General features: G+C 31.6%; 1 protein-coding gene and 1 pseudogene across 9 annotated transcripts in view; one reads left to right on the top strand and one right to left on the bottom strand.

Annotated features, from left to right (window-relative positions):
- Nucleotides 1-13,497, bottom strand: part of Slob (Slowpoke binding protein) — a 244,998-nt gene that overhangs the window by 44,346 nt on the left and 187,155 nt on the right. For all 9 annotated transcript variants that reach the window (XM_072537940.1, XM_072537941.1, XM_072537937.1 and 6 more), the window contains 3 exons: nt 10,627-10,711; nt 7,703-7,964; nt 3,815-3,946 (listed from right to left, as the gene is read on the bottom strand). In XM_072537940.1, coding sequence (XP_072394041.1) covers nt 3,815-3,946; nt 7,703-7,964; nt 10,627-10,711 — 479 coding nt within the window. The remainder of the gene's footprint in view (nt 1-3,814; nt 3,947-7,702; nt 7,965-10,626; nt 10,712-13,497) is intronic.
- LOC140446126 (putative glutathione-specific gamma-glutamylcyclotransferase 2) lies at nt 11,025-11,896 on the top strand (annotated as a pseudogene).

The raw sequence follows: 13,497 nt of genomic DNA, 5'->3' as shown, positions 1-13,497 counted from the left end.
TAGAACAATTCTTCTTTTTTCAACGAAAGAAGTCTGCAATAGTAGTATACTTGAGCTATTAATAATGAGAAGTAGGAATTGTTGTGTTGTAGGTTTCCGACAATGAATCTTCAAATGTCAAAATATGCCCGAGCTAAGCGAATGAAGTTTATGAAGGGTAACATATTGGCCTAAAATTAACAAGAAACAATTTAAAAACGCTAGTGATATTTCAGTAGGTTATGGCAAACTGTATTTTGATACAAACCTTCACTAAACATTCTATATACACGAGTTCTAATAACATGTTCATAGTTATTGGTTAATGAACGCCAGAAAGTGGTAATAAAGTTGTCCCAGCCTCTTTTTTAAATTGAAAATAATTTAATAATTTTAATATTATCTTTGTTCCTTCTCGGTATATCTCGGCATATTTAAAATATTTTCATGACAATAAATACAAAATTAAATTTTCTTTGTAAAATGTCTGAAAATACTAACCTGGAATGACAGTTATCATTTTATCAGTTGATATTATGAAAGTACTGTCAAGATCGAGACCTTCTGCGTCAAATTATATTTATGCGCATCATTGATTGGATATCTATTTAGCGTATTCTAAACACCAACCAATTATACATCCGTAAGTAGAATTCGCTTTAATACAAAAATACCCGTAAACGATACATAATTTTCTAAGTTCTATGTAGAATAATCACAGACTCACGTTTTTTTTCTGTCAGTTCTAGCTTAATGCGTTAGAGAGAATTCAATCAACTATGACGCACTGAAAGAAGGGTTTGGGACGAACTATATATATATATATACATATATGTGTGTGTGTGTGTGTGTACAGTTACCCAGTCTGGCAAAATTTATCTCTGAAGCAAACAAAACTAATAAAATAGTATTAAATGACTGACGAAAAATAAGAATTATTGGTTTTTGTTAATATTTGGTTTAAAAGATTTACTTTTACATAGAATTTTTTATCATTTCCATAAAGGCTATTGAACTATTAAATTAGTTAATATTAATTTTTATTTTAATTAGTGTAATGAAAATAGCCCCTTGATACTATGTGATCAAAATGTGCAAAAAAAATCAGTGTTACACTAAAGCAAAAAAACACTTTCTTCAAGATATATAATAATTTTCAATCTTTATTACAAAGGGCATACAGTTCATTATTGGAGTGCAGACTTTTCATATAGACAGTTAAATGTTTATTTCACACACCCAAAATTTATTTATGAGCAATGTTGGAATATAAGCCAATAAAGAATTTTCCTGTGATCTGGAGCAATTTGAGCATCACAAGCAATGGATAAGTAAAAATAGCTATATTTTTTTATATTGGTATGTATAATTTTGAATGATGCATTGGAGTGTTTGGCTAGTAATAATCTTCTAGAAAATTCTAACGAATCACTTTAGAACGACGCGACGTAGTCGAACTCTAAGCGGCAAAACTAAGACTTGAAAAAAATCTAAATATACGGGAAGATATCTAAATCTGAAAGCGGCTAACACAATATCTTAAAAATTTAACCTGATAGGTTAGATCCACTCTTACGTCAAAACTTAGATGTAGTAATGAATATAGAAGAACTTAAAATAATTGTAGAAAATCTAAACGCAAGGTGTCTCACATGGAATGGCCGTAGTAACAACAGAAATAAAAAACTTCTAAAAATATACATACATGCATACATAGAAGATACAGAAGTAGAAGGAGTGTCAGTCATTGGAGCAGAAAAACTCACATTTTTTTCAGGTGGGATCCAAAGTCAGCTTATTTAGTCATAAAGTTTCTAAAAGAATTTAAACAGCAAAAAAATACCGAAAAGATAAACAAATGAGGATCTTTATAACCCACCCCTTAGAAATAGGAGCACGGTAAAGAAATAAACCACAGGAGTACCACAAGACGTACAAAGTGGCTCATGTTCAGGTTCACTTTGGTCCTGACATTGACCACATTCTTTCACAATTATTGAAAATATTGGAAAGTTATCACCGATTTTTTCCACAGAAGAACTAGAAAGAAATGTGCTGGAATTTGAAGGTATGTATAAGATTCTTATAGAACTATAAAATAAGTACAAATAACAGGAGGCAGATTTCGAGAAACAAATAAAAAGCTAAGCAATATCTTACGACAAAAAAACAGCATAACAAGATAATTAAATAATATTAATCTGAATTAGCCAGATCTATAGAAATTATACACAATTCTACAGAAAAATCAAAAAATAAATGCCCACTCTACTTGATAAAAAGGGTATAGTATACTCTATAAAAGACCGAACCAAAGCAATAAAATATGCTTAGAAAAAAAATGTAGACTAACTAATCACGAAGATAAACAAGCTAAAAAAGAAATAATATCTGATGGCGAAGATATAAAAAATCTATCTCCACAGGAAGTCCAAAAATTTATTAAAAATTCTTGAGCAAACAAGGCATCAAGACCGGATAAAATAACAAATAGAGCCCTAACGAATCAACCAAGTAAGGCAATACCTTTACTTATAAATAGCACACTAAGATTGTGGTACTTCTCATCCTAATGGAAAGAAGCCCATATGATACCCAAACCTGAAAAAACAATAAATTCCTACAAATGATCGACCAATAATCTTACTAATCGCTATAAGCAAAATCGTAGAAAGGATCAAAAACGAAAGAGTAAAAGAGGGAACCAACTTTACACTAGAGGCGAACGTTCACTTCAGATAAGAACATTCATACAAACTAAAGTTATGGAGTTAACAAAATTTATTATTCAACAAAAATAAATATACTAGGTAGTATTTCTAGCACTGCATCAGCAAAACATACGATATAGTACGGCATAAACAACTTGTTAATAAAATAAAAAATTTTGGGTACTGTAAGATAATGATGAATCTTATTGCTTCGTATTTGGCAAACAAAAAGTTCAGCGTTCGGATGCGATAAATCCTGTCCAAAATTGGAACCCAAGAAGTCAAAATACCAAAAGGAGTAGTAATTGACCCCTATTTTACACCATATACATAGCCTATACCTCAAATATACCAGGAACACTAGCGAGTCTATTTTTCGATTACATTATTATAACTGCACAAAGAATTATAAAAATGGTGCATTTAATTGAAAATATCCGTCAATCCTAAAGAGATTCGAGCTGTAATGTTTAAGAAAGAACACAAGAACCAAATGACTAAGTCGAAATATTCAATACTAAAATAAAATGGTCAAATAGAGCTAAGTATCCAGGAGTGATACTTAACAAAAGACTGACATTTACTGTATGTGTGAAGAACATAATATACAAGATAAAACTAATCCAAGCCAAGTTAGCTGGACCAATAGGAGAAGTAATCTTAAATTTAAAACAGAGACAGATTAGTATGTAGCATTGGCAGCATGAGTTCAAACATGTAATCAAATAAAAAAAGGATACAATCAATGCAAAACAAGAGCATAAGGGCAGCTGCAAGGTTTCCCTACTGCGTTCCAGAAAACACCACAACTGGGTTATTAATCTCCTGCTTACGTATTTTCATCTACTGCATACAGACCTGGTCTTAAAATTAGAAGAAAGACAATTTTTTGTCCATAACACTTACAAAGTGTCGATTTAAGGATGTTCCTATTTGGAACATCCACAGAATTTATCCCGATTTTTTATGACGTTCCGATAGTTCTAAAGCCCTGGATTTGTTACGTTTCGTTATAGTCTACAACACACATTTAATAAAAATCTATGATTTTTAAAACTTATTAGTTTTATATGCTACAGAGATTCGTAAAAATATGCAAACATATTTAGAAAATATAACCTTACCGCCTTAAGGGTGATGGTGGCACGGGGTTTTTAACCATTTCTAAGAGATCAAGAACATCGGGTGGTGATACACTCTGTATGATACTGGCACCTCTGAGTTCCCTTAATTCAACTCCACGGAAAAGATCACATCTATAACATAGGTATTTTAAATTTTAACAATAGTTGGATTGGATCATGGTATTCACGAGAAAAGCTTAATAATATATCTTAATACTATTTTAACATTGTTTTGGAGGTATTTTGTTGAAGGATTTTACTTTTGTAATTAATATATAGTGTGTCCGTAAAGTATGGAATAAATTCGATATTTCCATTCTACATTCTACAACAAAATTTCATTACAAAAGGTGATACACATTAATGTGCTAATGTCATCGGCTCCTTTTTTTAATGTAACACTCTATATTTTATGAAATTTTTAGATCGATAAAAATGAGCTGAGTCCAAAAAAGTATAATAGGTACTTGGGGTCTAATGGATAGAATTTGAAAGATATGCGCTTATAAAATAAATTATTTATTATCAATTGCAAAAAAAGTAGCCTACTACTAGTTTTTAGTTAAATGTCATTATTTTTAGTAAGGTTCAATAATAATTAAGTAGTACAATAATTGTATTAATTCGTAAATGTTCTGTATTATTGCTTAGAATTAATTTAATATATAAATGAATTTGAGTGTAAAGTAAAGAATTGAAATATTCATAATGATTGGATATGGAGACAAATCGCGAACTCAGATTCAGATGGAAGTGTGTAATTTATTTAATGATCAATATCCAGAAAGACCCATAACGCAGTCAACAGTAAGTAAGATTGAAAAGAAATCTCGAGAAACTGGTACGGTTGAAAATGTACTCAAATCAGGTCGTCCCTCTGTAAATTATGATACAAAATTAGATGTTCTACTTGCTTTTGAAGAAGATGCGCACATTTCTGTTCGTAAGGTTAGTAGTGATCTCGATGTTTGCAAAACAACGGTACACAAAGTAATAAAACTTGTACACACATGCACACTTGTACAGGAATTAAACGAGGATGATCCAGATAAAAGAATACAATTTTGCGAAACAATGATGGATAACTGTCACCGAAACCCTCTGTTGGTTCAAAATATTATTTTTTCTGATGAGGCTACATTCACATTAAATGGCGAAGTCAACCGTCAGAATTGTAGATACTGGGCAAAAGAAAACTCAAACTGGATGCGGGAACATAATACACAATACCCGCAAAAGGTAAACGTGTAAGTTGGTATTATAAGAAATAGAATCATCGGACCCTACTTTTTCGAAGGTAATTTAAACGGGCTAACATACCTCCAGTTTTTAAGAGGGTATCTCGTACCTACTTCAGTTAATTTATTCCCCAGTAGAATTAATCCTAGACCTTTTGATGAAAGTTTATGGTTTCAATAGGATGGAGCACCTCCGCATTATGCTGTAGATGTTCGAAGGTACCTAAACGAGATTTTTCCGAACAGATGGATTGGAAGACGTAGACGTATTGAATGGCCAGCGAGGTCGCCAGACCTCAATCCCTTGTATTATATTATGTGGGGTCATTTAAAGAATGTTGTTTATAGAACGGAACCTGCAAATATTGAAGACTAAAAAACAAGAATTAGTAAAGAAATAAATAAATATATTTCTCAAAAAAAAATAAACAATTACATTATAATATAACATTGAGATACTGTCAAACACAACAAGGGCTACAATTTGAACATTTATAATAAAGTCATGTATTAATTACTGGATTACTTTCGAGTTATTTATTATAATTTATTATTATTAGAAATCAATAAAAATTAATTTTCTAAACGCATATCTTTCAAATTATATCCATTAGGCCCCCAGTATTATACTTTTTTGAAACCAGCTCATTTTTATCGATCAAAAAATTTGTATAATGAAATTTTGTTGTAAAATGTAGAACATTAAACTTAAAAATCGACATATTTTAGATTTTTTTAAAAAGGCCTTTTATTTAGGAAATATCGAATTTATTCTATTCTTTACGGACACACTGAATATTAATTACTATTTAAATGGGAATAAGCCACAATTAAAGGTTAAAATACGTTTATTGACGTTTCAATTTCCACTTTGGAAATCGTTCTCAAAATACAAACATTAGTATTATTATTACTAATGTTTGTATTTTGAGAACGATTTCCGAAGTGGAAATTGAAACGTCAATAAACGTATTTTAACCTTTAATTGTGGCTTATTCCCATTTAAATAGTAATTAATTTAAAATGCCACAAGAAAATAGCTTCAGAACAATATTAACATACTGAATATGACGAATTTGACGTTTTTAATTCACAAATTACTTCTAACTGGAAATCTGCTAGAGACAGTTTTGTCACAGAATATCTATTATACAGAAAAAAGGCACTCATTGATCTCAAATTTCTTATAACACCTCAAAGTTTTTCTGGAACATGAATAGTAAGACAATATTTGATCTAGTCCATCTATACCAGCTATATGCTTATTATATCGTTATTTTGATTAATGTAATACTAAAATCTTTTTTGTCATGCAATTTACCATTAATTCATCATCATCATCATCCAGCCTTCTTCGTTCAAAGTTGAACATAGGCCTCTCCTAATTTCTTACAGTTCTGTCTTAAGCTTCCTGCAGCCAATTGCCAGTGATTCTTTTGATGTCGTCTGTTAGTCAAATGGCCGTCATTCATTCTGGCGACATGGCCCGCCCAGTTCAACTTTAGCCATGCCACAGAATAAACAACAATCAGAATGCCCAATCTCAGATGCCGCCTTTGAAGTTTGTCAACACGCGATCGCCATATTTTAAACGGAAACATAGAGTCGAATTGAACAATTTGTGACAAGCTACGACAAACTTGTAATTAAAATTTTTAGATATTAATAATTTATTACATTTGAAATATTTTAATCTGTTGTTCAACTAAAAGTACGAATAAAATAGTGCATAGTATGTCTATAGTTGCCGCAAATAAATTAAACCGGTTTAATTTTTGTAGGCACACCAGATAAAATATCACTGAACAGCACTGGTTCCGACTAAGACATAGCTGATTCCGTCTGCGCGAACGAAATGCGCTTACTTTTTTTTTTTTGTCAAGCAGAGTGGGCATTATGATTGTTTATTAATCTGTGGCCATGCTATGCTCTCTATGACATCTGTGACGCCTGTCCTTCTTCTTATTTCTTCATTTCTATTTTGAAGATGTCTGATAGAGCTCCATATGCGGCCCTTGCTAAAGTGATTCTTCTATGAGTTCAGCAGTTTGGTTGTCTCTGGCAATTTGGATTTCATGATCCAAGTATTTATATTTATTAACTGATCCTATTTCGTTGCAATTGATCTTTGAATTTTTGTTTGCTACCAGACTTATCATGTACTGTCTCTTTTCAAAAGTTATCAGAACAATGTCGTCCGCTAATCATAGGTGGAAAAGCATTTCGCTGTCGACATTGATTTCTTTGGCTTCTCACTGCAATTGTTTAAAAGAATGTTCCAGAACTGCCGTAGGGAGTTTGGGAGATACTAGTGTTATTACTCCAAGAAAATATTGGGCTTTCATTTCCTCTGGCTAACCGAGCACTGGTTACCTCTACGGGTAGTTTTATCCTATCATTAATCTTATATAGTATATACGTTTTGACTAGTTAACTGCAGGGCCAATCAATAATCCAATATTTTTTGTAAAAGGAAAATTAATTAAATTATAGAATCATAGTTGTTATGCTAGATAATTCCATATCTAAACATTTTCGTATATGTATTATTTACATTATTGTATAATCTAATCGAAAAATTAAGGCAGCTTAAACGCAGAAGTTAAACTTTTGCTAATTATTCATTACTCTTTGTGTTACTTTTGTTTACCTGACAAGTTCGTCCAACGATGGTGTCCTGGAAGTTTGGAAAATGTACTCCAAGGCTTCAGCAACTTTGGGCGCTCTTTCAAGTTCTAATTGCAAATGAGCGGGAGAGGGAGGGCCGGGCAATTCATATCCAGCTGTCATCTCAAATAAGAGGTAGCCAAATGATAAAGTTTCTGGGGCAGAAGGGGCTTTAGGTAGTAAACCAAGTAATGGATTTTCTAGTCCAGCTAATCTGGCAACTCCATTTTGGATTATTACATTTCCTAAAAGGACATTAATAACCAAATTATATTTTACATTAATAAACTTCGTAAGATAAGTTATAGTTATATATTTTTTTAAATTCTATATTATTTTGGTAATATAAGACACATATTTTATTGTAATATAAATAAAAAAGTTACCAAAGGTGCATATTACAATAAAAAAATACATAGAACATCCATTAATAAATTAATCACGACAATTATTCGGTCATATCGTAGATGTAGATAAAATAGGATAGAAGAAAATATATTAAACAGTTATTTACTAATGACTAAACGGACTATAGACTATTACGTCTTCCCAAAAATGTTAAATTTCGTTAGTAAAAGCAACATCGATTAGTTGGTTGCTCTTGCTCTTCTATCAAATGCATGATTAAGAACCAATATTTGACATAAAAGTACAATGCATCTTTATGGTCAACTCACTTTACCCATTTCGACAATTAAAAGTGTCGGTCGTTCTTCTTGTTTTCTTCGTCTTCTTTTTACGTAGACACGACTCTGTCTATTATTCAATGTCACTCCAGAATATTGTCGTTCCATCATTTTCGTGGTCTTCCTATTGGGAAACAGTCTCTTGCTGTCTTTACTACTATATTTTTGTTGTCATTCGACTTATATGATTGTTCCATTCTACTCCTCTATTTCTCCCCCAGTTCTTGATGTTCTTTACCTTGTATCTACGTCATATACCTGTACTTATAGCTCTGTCCCATAGTATCTTACCATTAATTTTTAAGTGTTTTCATCTCTGCTATTTCTAACATCTTTTGTGTCCCCTCTGTGTCAGGTCGTGTTTCTGCCGCGTATTTCATTTCATTATTGGTCTGATGATTGTTTGTAAATGCTGCCTTTAATTTCTTTTTCGATATTTTTATTTGGCTCACACGGCTCTGTTTGCTCTATTCACTTAAGCTTCAACTTCAGTTTTGAGCTTTCCGTAGCTAGATAATGTGATGCCTAGATTTTTAAACTTCATCACTTTGTTCTATTATTTGACCTTCTAACACCAATTTACATCTTAGTAAATTTGCTCTTCTAACCATGCATTTGATGTTTTTTGGGGAAATTAACCTGTTAAATTTTCTGGCAGTTGTATTAAATTGGTGCAACATACTTTGTAAATAATCTTCACTTTGAGGGAGTAGTATTGCATCGTATGCATAGCAAGCTATTTTAAGTTGTTTTTCTCCTATTTAGTATCCTTTTTTAGTTCATACTTTTTTTATTATTTCATTCATAATCAGGTTGAACAATAGAGAACTAAGGGAATCTCTCTTATCCCATTGCCAGCTTTTATAGGGTCGGTTAGTTCTTGTTCTACTTACTTTTATTGTGTTGTTTTGGTAGTAGTTTTGGTGGTTGTTTTTTCTCCTATTTAGTATCCTTTTTTAGTTCATATTTTTTTTATTATTTCATTCATAATCAGGTTGAACAATAGAGAACTAAGGGAATCTCTCTTATCCCATTGCCAGCTTTTATAGGGTCGGTTAGTTCTCGTTCTACTTACTTTTATTGTGTTGTTTTGGTAGATATTTTCTACCGTTTAGATTATTCCTACAGGTATCTCTCTTGCGTACAATAAATGGATAACGTCCTTTAATTTGACTTAATTAAATGCCTTTTTATGGTCCACGAAACAGATATGCCGGTTTATTGTATTCTAATGATTTTTCTTGCACTTGCTCCATTATAAATATAGCGTCGGTGCATGATCTTCTCGACCTAAAACCTTGTTGTTCTTTTGCTTGTCTTATAATTTTATTTAAATTATTTGTTATTTACTTTGGTTGTTAATTTTAGTGTTGTGTTTAGTAAATTAATTCCTCTATAATTTGCTGGATCTGATTTGTCTCCCTTTTTGAAGAAATGTATTAGGATGCTTTTAATAGTTGTTTGGTCAGATCTGGTCCTCCGTACTTTATGAGTTCGTTCGATATTCTGTCCTTTCCTCTTCGGTGATTTTTTATTTTTTAATTCTCTTAATGCTTCCTTTACCTCTTCCACCTTAATATTTATTTTTCCGTTTGTCGTCACCTCTGTTATTGGTGGTTCATTATCGTTACCTTTAGCAAATAGGGACCGAAAGTAGTCCATGTTTTTTTCTGAACTGTTTCCTTTCATTAGTTCATTCATTTCTTTTTTTTGTCCTCTGATCATTCTCCATATTTCTTTTTGTGCTCCGTCGAAGTCGTATTCGATCTGTTTTGAGAATTTTTGCCAGTGTTTTCTTTTTATTTGTCTAACTTAAGTATTCCGTCATTTCTGGTCATATTTATTAAATATTTTGGCATCTAGAATATTAAAATCAAATTATGGGATCATCACCAAAAATACCCCAAACTATTTTTGCTGCAGTAATCAAAATCATACAGAAAAATCTATAACGGCAACATCATGACCCAGTAGAACTCAGACCATAGTTACGAACGTTATCCCAGTCGTAATGTTATTTGATTATAATTTCAAGGCAATTGGCGAAATTGTTACTCTTGAGAAATAACCTTTTCTTCACGTATTTCTAACCAGCGTATATGAATCGATCTTTCCTTCATATCCATAGTAGATAATCATCTGAAAAATCATTTGACTATTTCTATTTGAATTCAAATAATATCTTATCGCAGGTTAATTTAAGTAAAAAATATATATTTACCTGAGTGAAGATGATAAATGGGTGGAAAATACCGATTTCGTAAAAAAAGGAGACCTTCAAGTATTTGCCGACCCAAACACTGAACCTGAAATTAAAAGACATAGTTGCTAAATATTGGAATAATCAAAAAAATATGGGATTAATTTTAAAATCGTTAATAGATCGTCGGGTTTCAATAGAATGTCAGCCTTATCCTTTGGGGAGTACTGAAAAATGAAATCAAGGGGAATAAAATATGTACGAATGTAAAAATATCAGTACCTGAGCGTTCGGGAGGAAAACCATGCTCTTCACAAAAGGTTTAACGCATAAACCCTTATAATGATTGAATACTTTTGAAGTGAATACTTCTTAGCGTTCGGTATGGAGTTTTGCACGGGCTGGAAAGCCTATTTAGCATGACTCGAAAAATCGAGACAGGTGTAATATACCATAATATAGATAATATAAATACATATACTCTTATAATTTTATATAATATATTTTTTTTTACGCCTCGAGACATTTAAACAACTTAAGAACAACTGAACGAATAAAATGAAATAAAATTAAATAAAATCAAATAAAATAAAATAAAATTTATTAAAATTAAAAACAAATTAAAAAATTAAATAAAATTAAACAAAACTAAATAAAATTAAATGAAATTAAATAAAAGTCAACAAAATTAAATAAAACTAAATCAAATTAAATAAAATTATATAAAATTATATAAAAATAAATAAACATATATATTTTATTTATTTTATTATTCAAATTATAAAAAACTATAAGAAATTACAAAATATTATAGAAAATTTTTAAAAATTATAAAAATTGTAAAAAAATATTAAAATTCAATAAAAGTCAATAAAATTAAAATAAAATATATAAATGTATACATTAAAAATGGCATTTCTGTTACACAAATATCTTTCCAGGTGTATGGAGTAGCTTAAAAGCTTTCGGACACGAATGTAAAACAAGTAGTAGATCACTTATCGGGAAAAAGGTGGATATGAAAAGAAAACTCTCGAGTTCTTCCCGATATGTGAAGACCAACAAACTTTTGACATCAACATTTATCTTGGGGATCACGATAATGAAAATTACGGCAGCCTAGCTTATTTGAACGATATAGCAGCTCAAGTAGTGGGATCTGAAGGGCCCAGGCGTGGATTATGTTTGTAATTTAGCTAATACAATGAGAAATGTTTTCCCTTCCATTCAGGATGAACACTTCTACGAACTTCTCAGTACGAACTTGAAAAGAAAGTTCTTAATTTTTTGAGGAAAAATTAGTTATTTTTAATGAAGTTTTTAATTTAAACCTGGTTAGAAAAAATATATAAAAACTAGAAACTTGATCGGGAGTAGTAAAAAGATGTCAAGAACCGCTATTTCGTGACGCTGTCCGTGACGACTTATCGTGGCGCTAGTTCTGTAACGCTGGCCTCATCATTTTACGATAGAAATGAAAGTAATACAATGTCAGTATAAAAGCTCGCGTCAAAAATATTCATAGGTAGTACTTAATGGTTGAACATACATTAAAAATGAAAAATAGCAACTTTAATTTAGCCGATTTTTCGTAGTAAACCTCCTCTTGTATATGCAGAAAATATTTTTTGACTAAAATTAGAATTCTAGTAAGATTATATCATCTATTACATGAATGCGGGTAATTTATTTCAGATTCTTGAAATTGCCCCAAAATTAAACTTTAAGCACAAGAATCTTAATAGCTCCATCATTGTTATACGATGCTTAAAAGCCCTTACCGAATAAAAGGAGTGGAGCTTTTCGCTCTTTACTGGAGTTCAAAGATTTTTATTGTCGATAAACGCTTTATTACCACATCGATGAAAGGATTCTCTCATGTACGTTTAAAATTGCGGCACTTAAATTCCGGTAGTTCACAATTCACCGAGACTTGCTGAATGAGTTAAAAATTAAACGAGAACATTCGACTTCCACTTTTTTCTTACTAAGCTCGATCGATTTCCTAACAACTTCCATCATATTTTTAGGTTTATTTTATTTTTTATGCCTCCAACCTCCAAGGGTCAGTGGTATGGTAAGCATTAAAGATCTACAATTGGTTGTATACATACATACAAATCAAATACATAAGTTTAATTAATTTTTTTAGAATAATGTTATCAATTGTGCGAAAAACAGTGTGGTGTGTCAGGAATTTGTGTTAGTGGTGGAAATAATATCAGCATTTTTATTTTTTAGGAGAAGGTACTTTCTACAGTAGAAAGTTTCACATATCTGCAAGTTACAGTAAACACGGATGGAACAAAAGAACCAAAAATTCACAGAAGAATGGTAAAGTGAAACAAAGCTTACTTTTTACTCGCCCATGTGTTCTGCTCCAAATACACATACTGGAGATCAAAAATCAGGGTCTACAAAACTATTATCAGACCAATAGTATGCTATAGATGCGAGACATGGTTGATGATAGATTGATAGAAGACACAAAACGAAAGGTTGAAGTTTTCGAACGAAAAGTCCCAAGGAAGATATTTGGACCTATTACCGAAAACGGAGTATATAGATCCATGTACAACCCTGAACTCTACCAACTGTTCAAAGAGGCACCGAACTCAGAACTCGTTATACTTTAGAAACTTCGATAGAATGGTCATATAGTGAAAATGGAGACCAAAAGATTGCCAAAAAGAGCACTATATAGTAAAATGCAGGGCGCAAGACCAAAAGGAAGGCAACAGAAAAGGTGGAAGGATGAAGTGGCAGTGGATACGCAAAATTTGCTAGACGTGAGAGCCTGAAGAAGATCGGCGCAGAACCGGCAAAGTTCGAGTCATATTTTAAAGGAGGCCAAGGCTCGATTTGGGCTGTAGCGTCATTGCAAAAAGGAAA

This window comes from Diabrotica undecimpunctata, chromosome 7, assembly GCF_040954645.1.
Source record: "Diabrotica undecimpunctata isolate CICGRU chromosome 7, icDiaUnde3, whole genome shotgun sequence".
In the NCBI taxonomy this organism is placed as follows: Eukaryota; Metazoa; Arthropoda; class Insecta; order Coleoptera; family Chrysomelidae; genus Diabrotica; species Diabrotica undecimpunctata.
The sequence above is the reverse complement of the archived record's forward strand: the minus strand, read 5'-3'. Positions and strand labels throughout refer to the sequence as shown.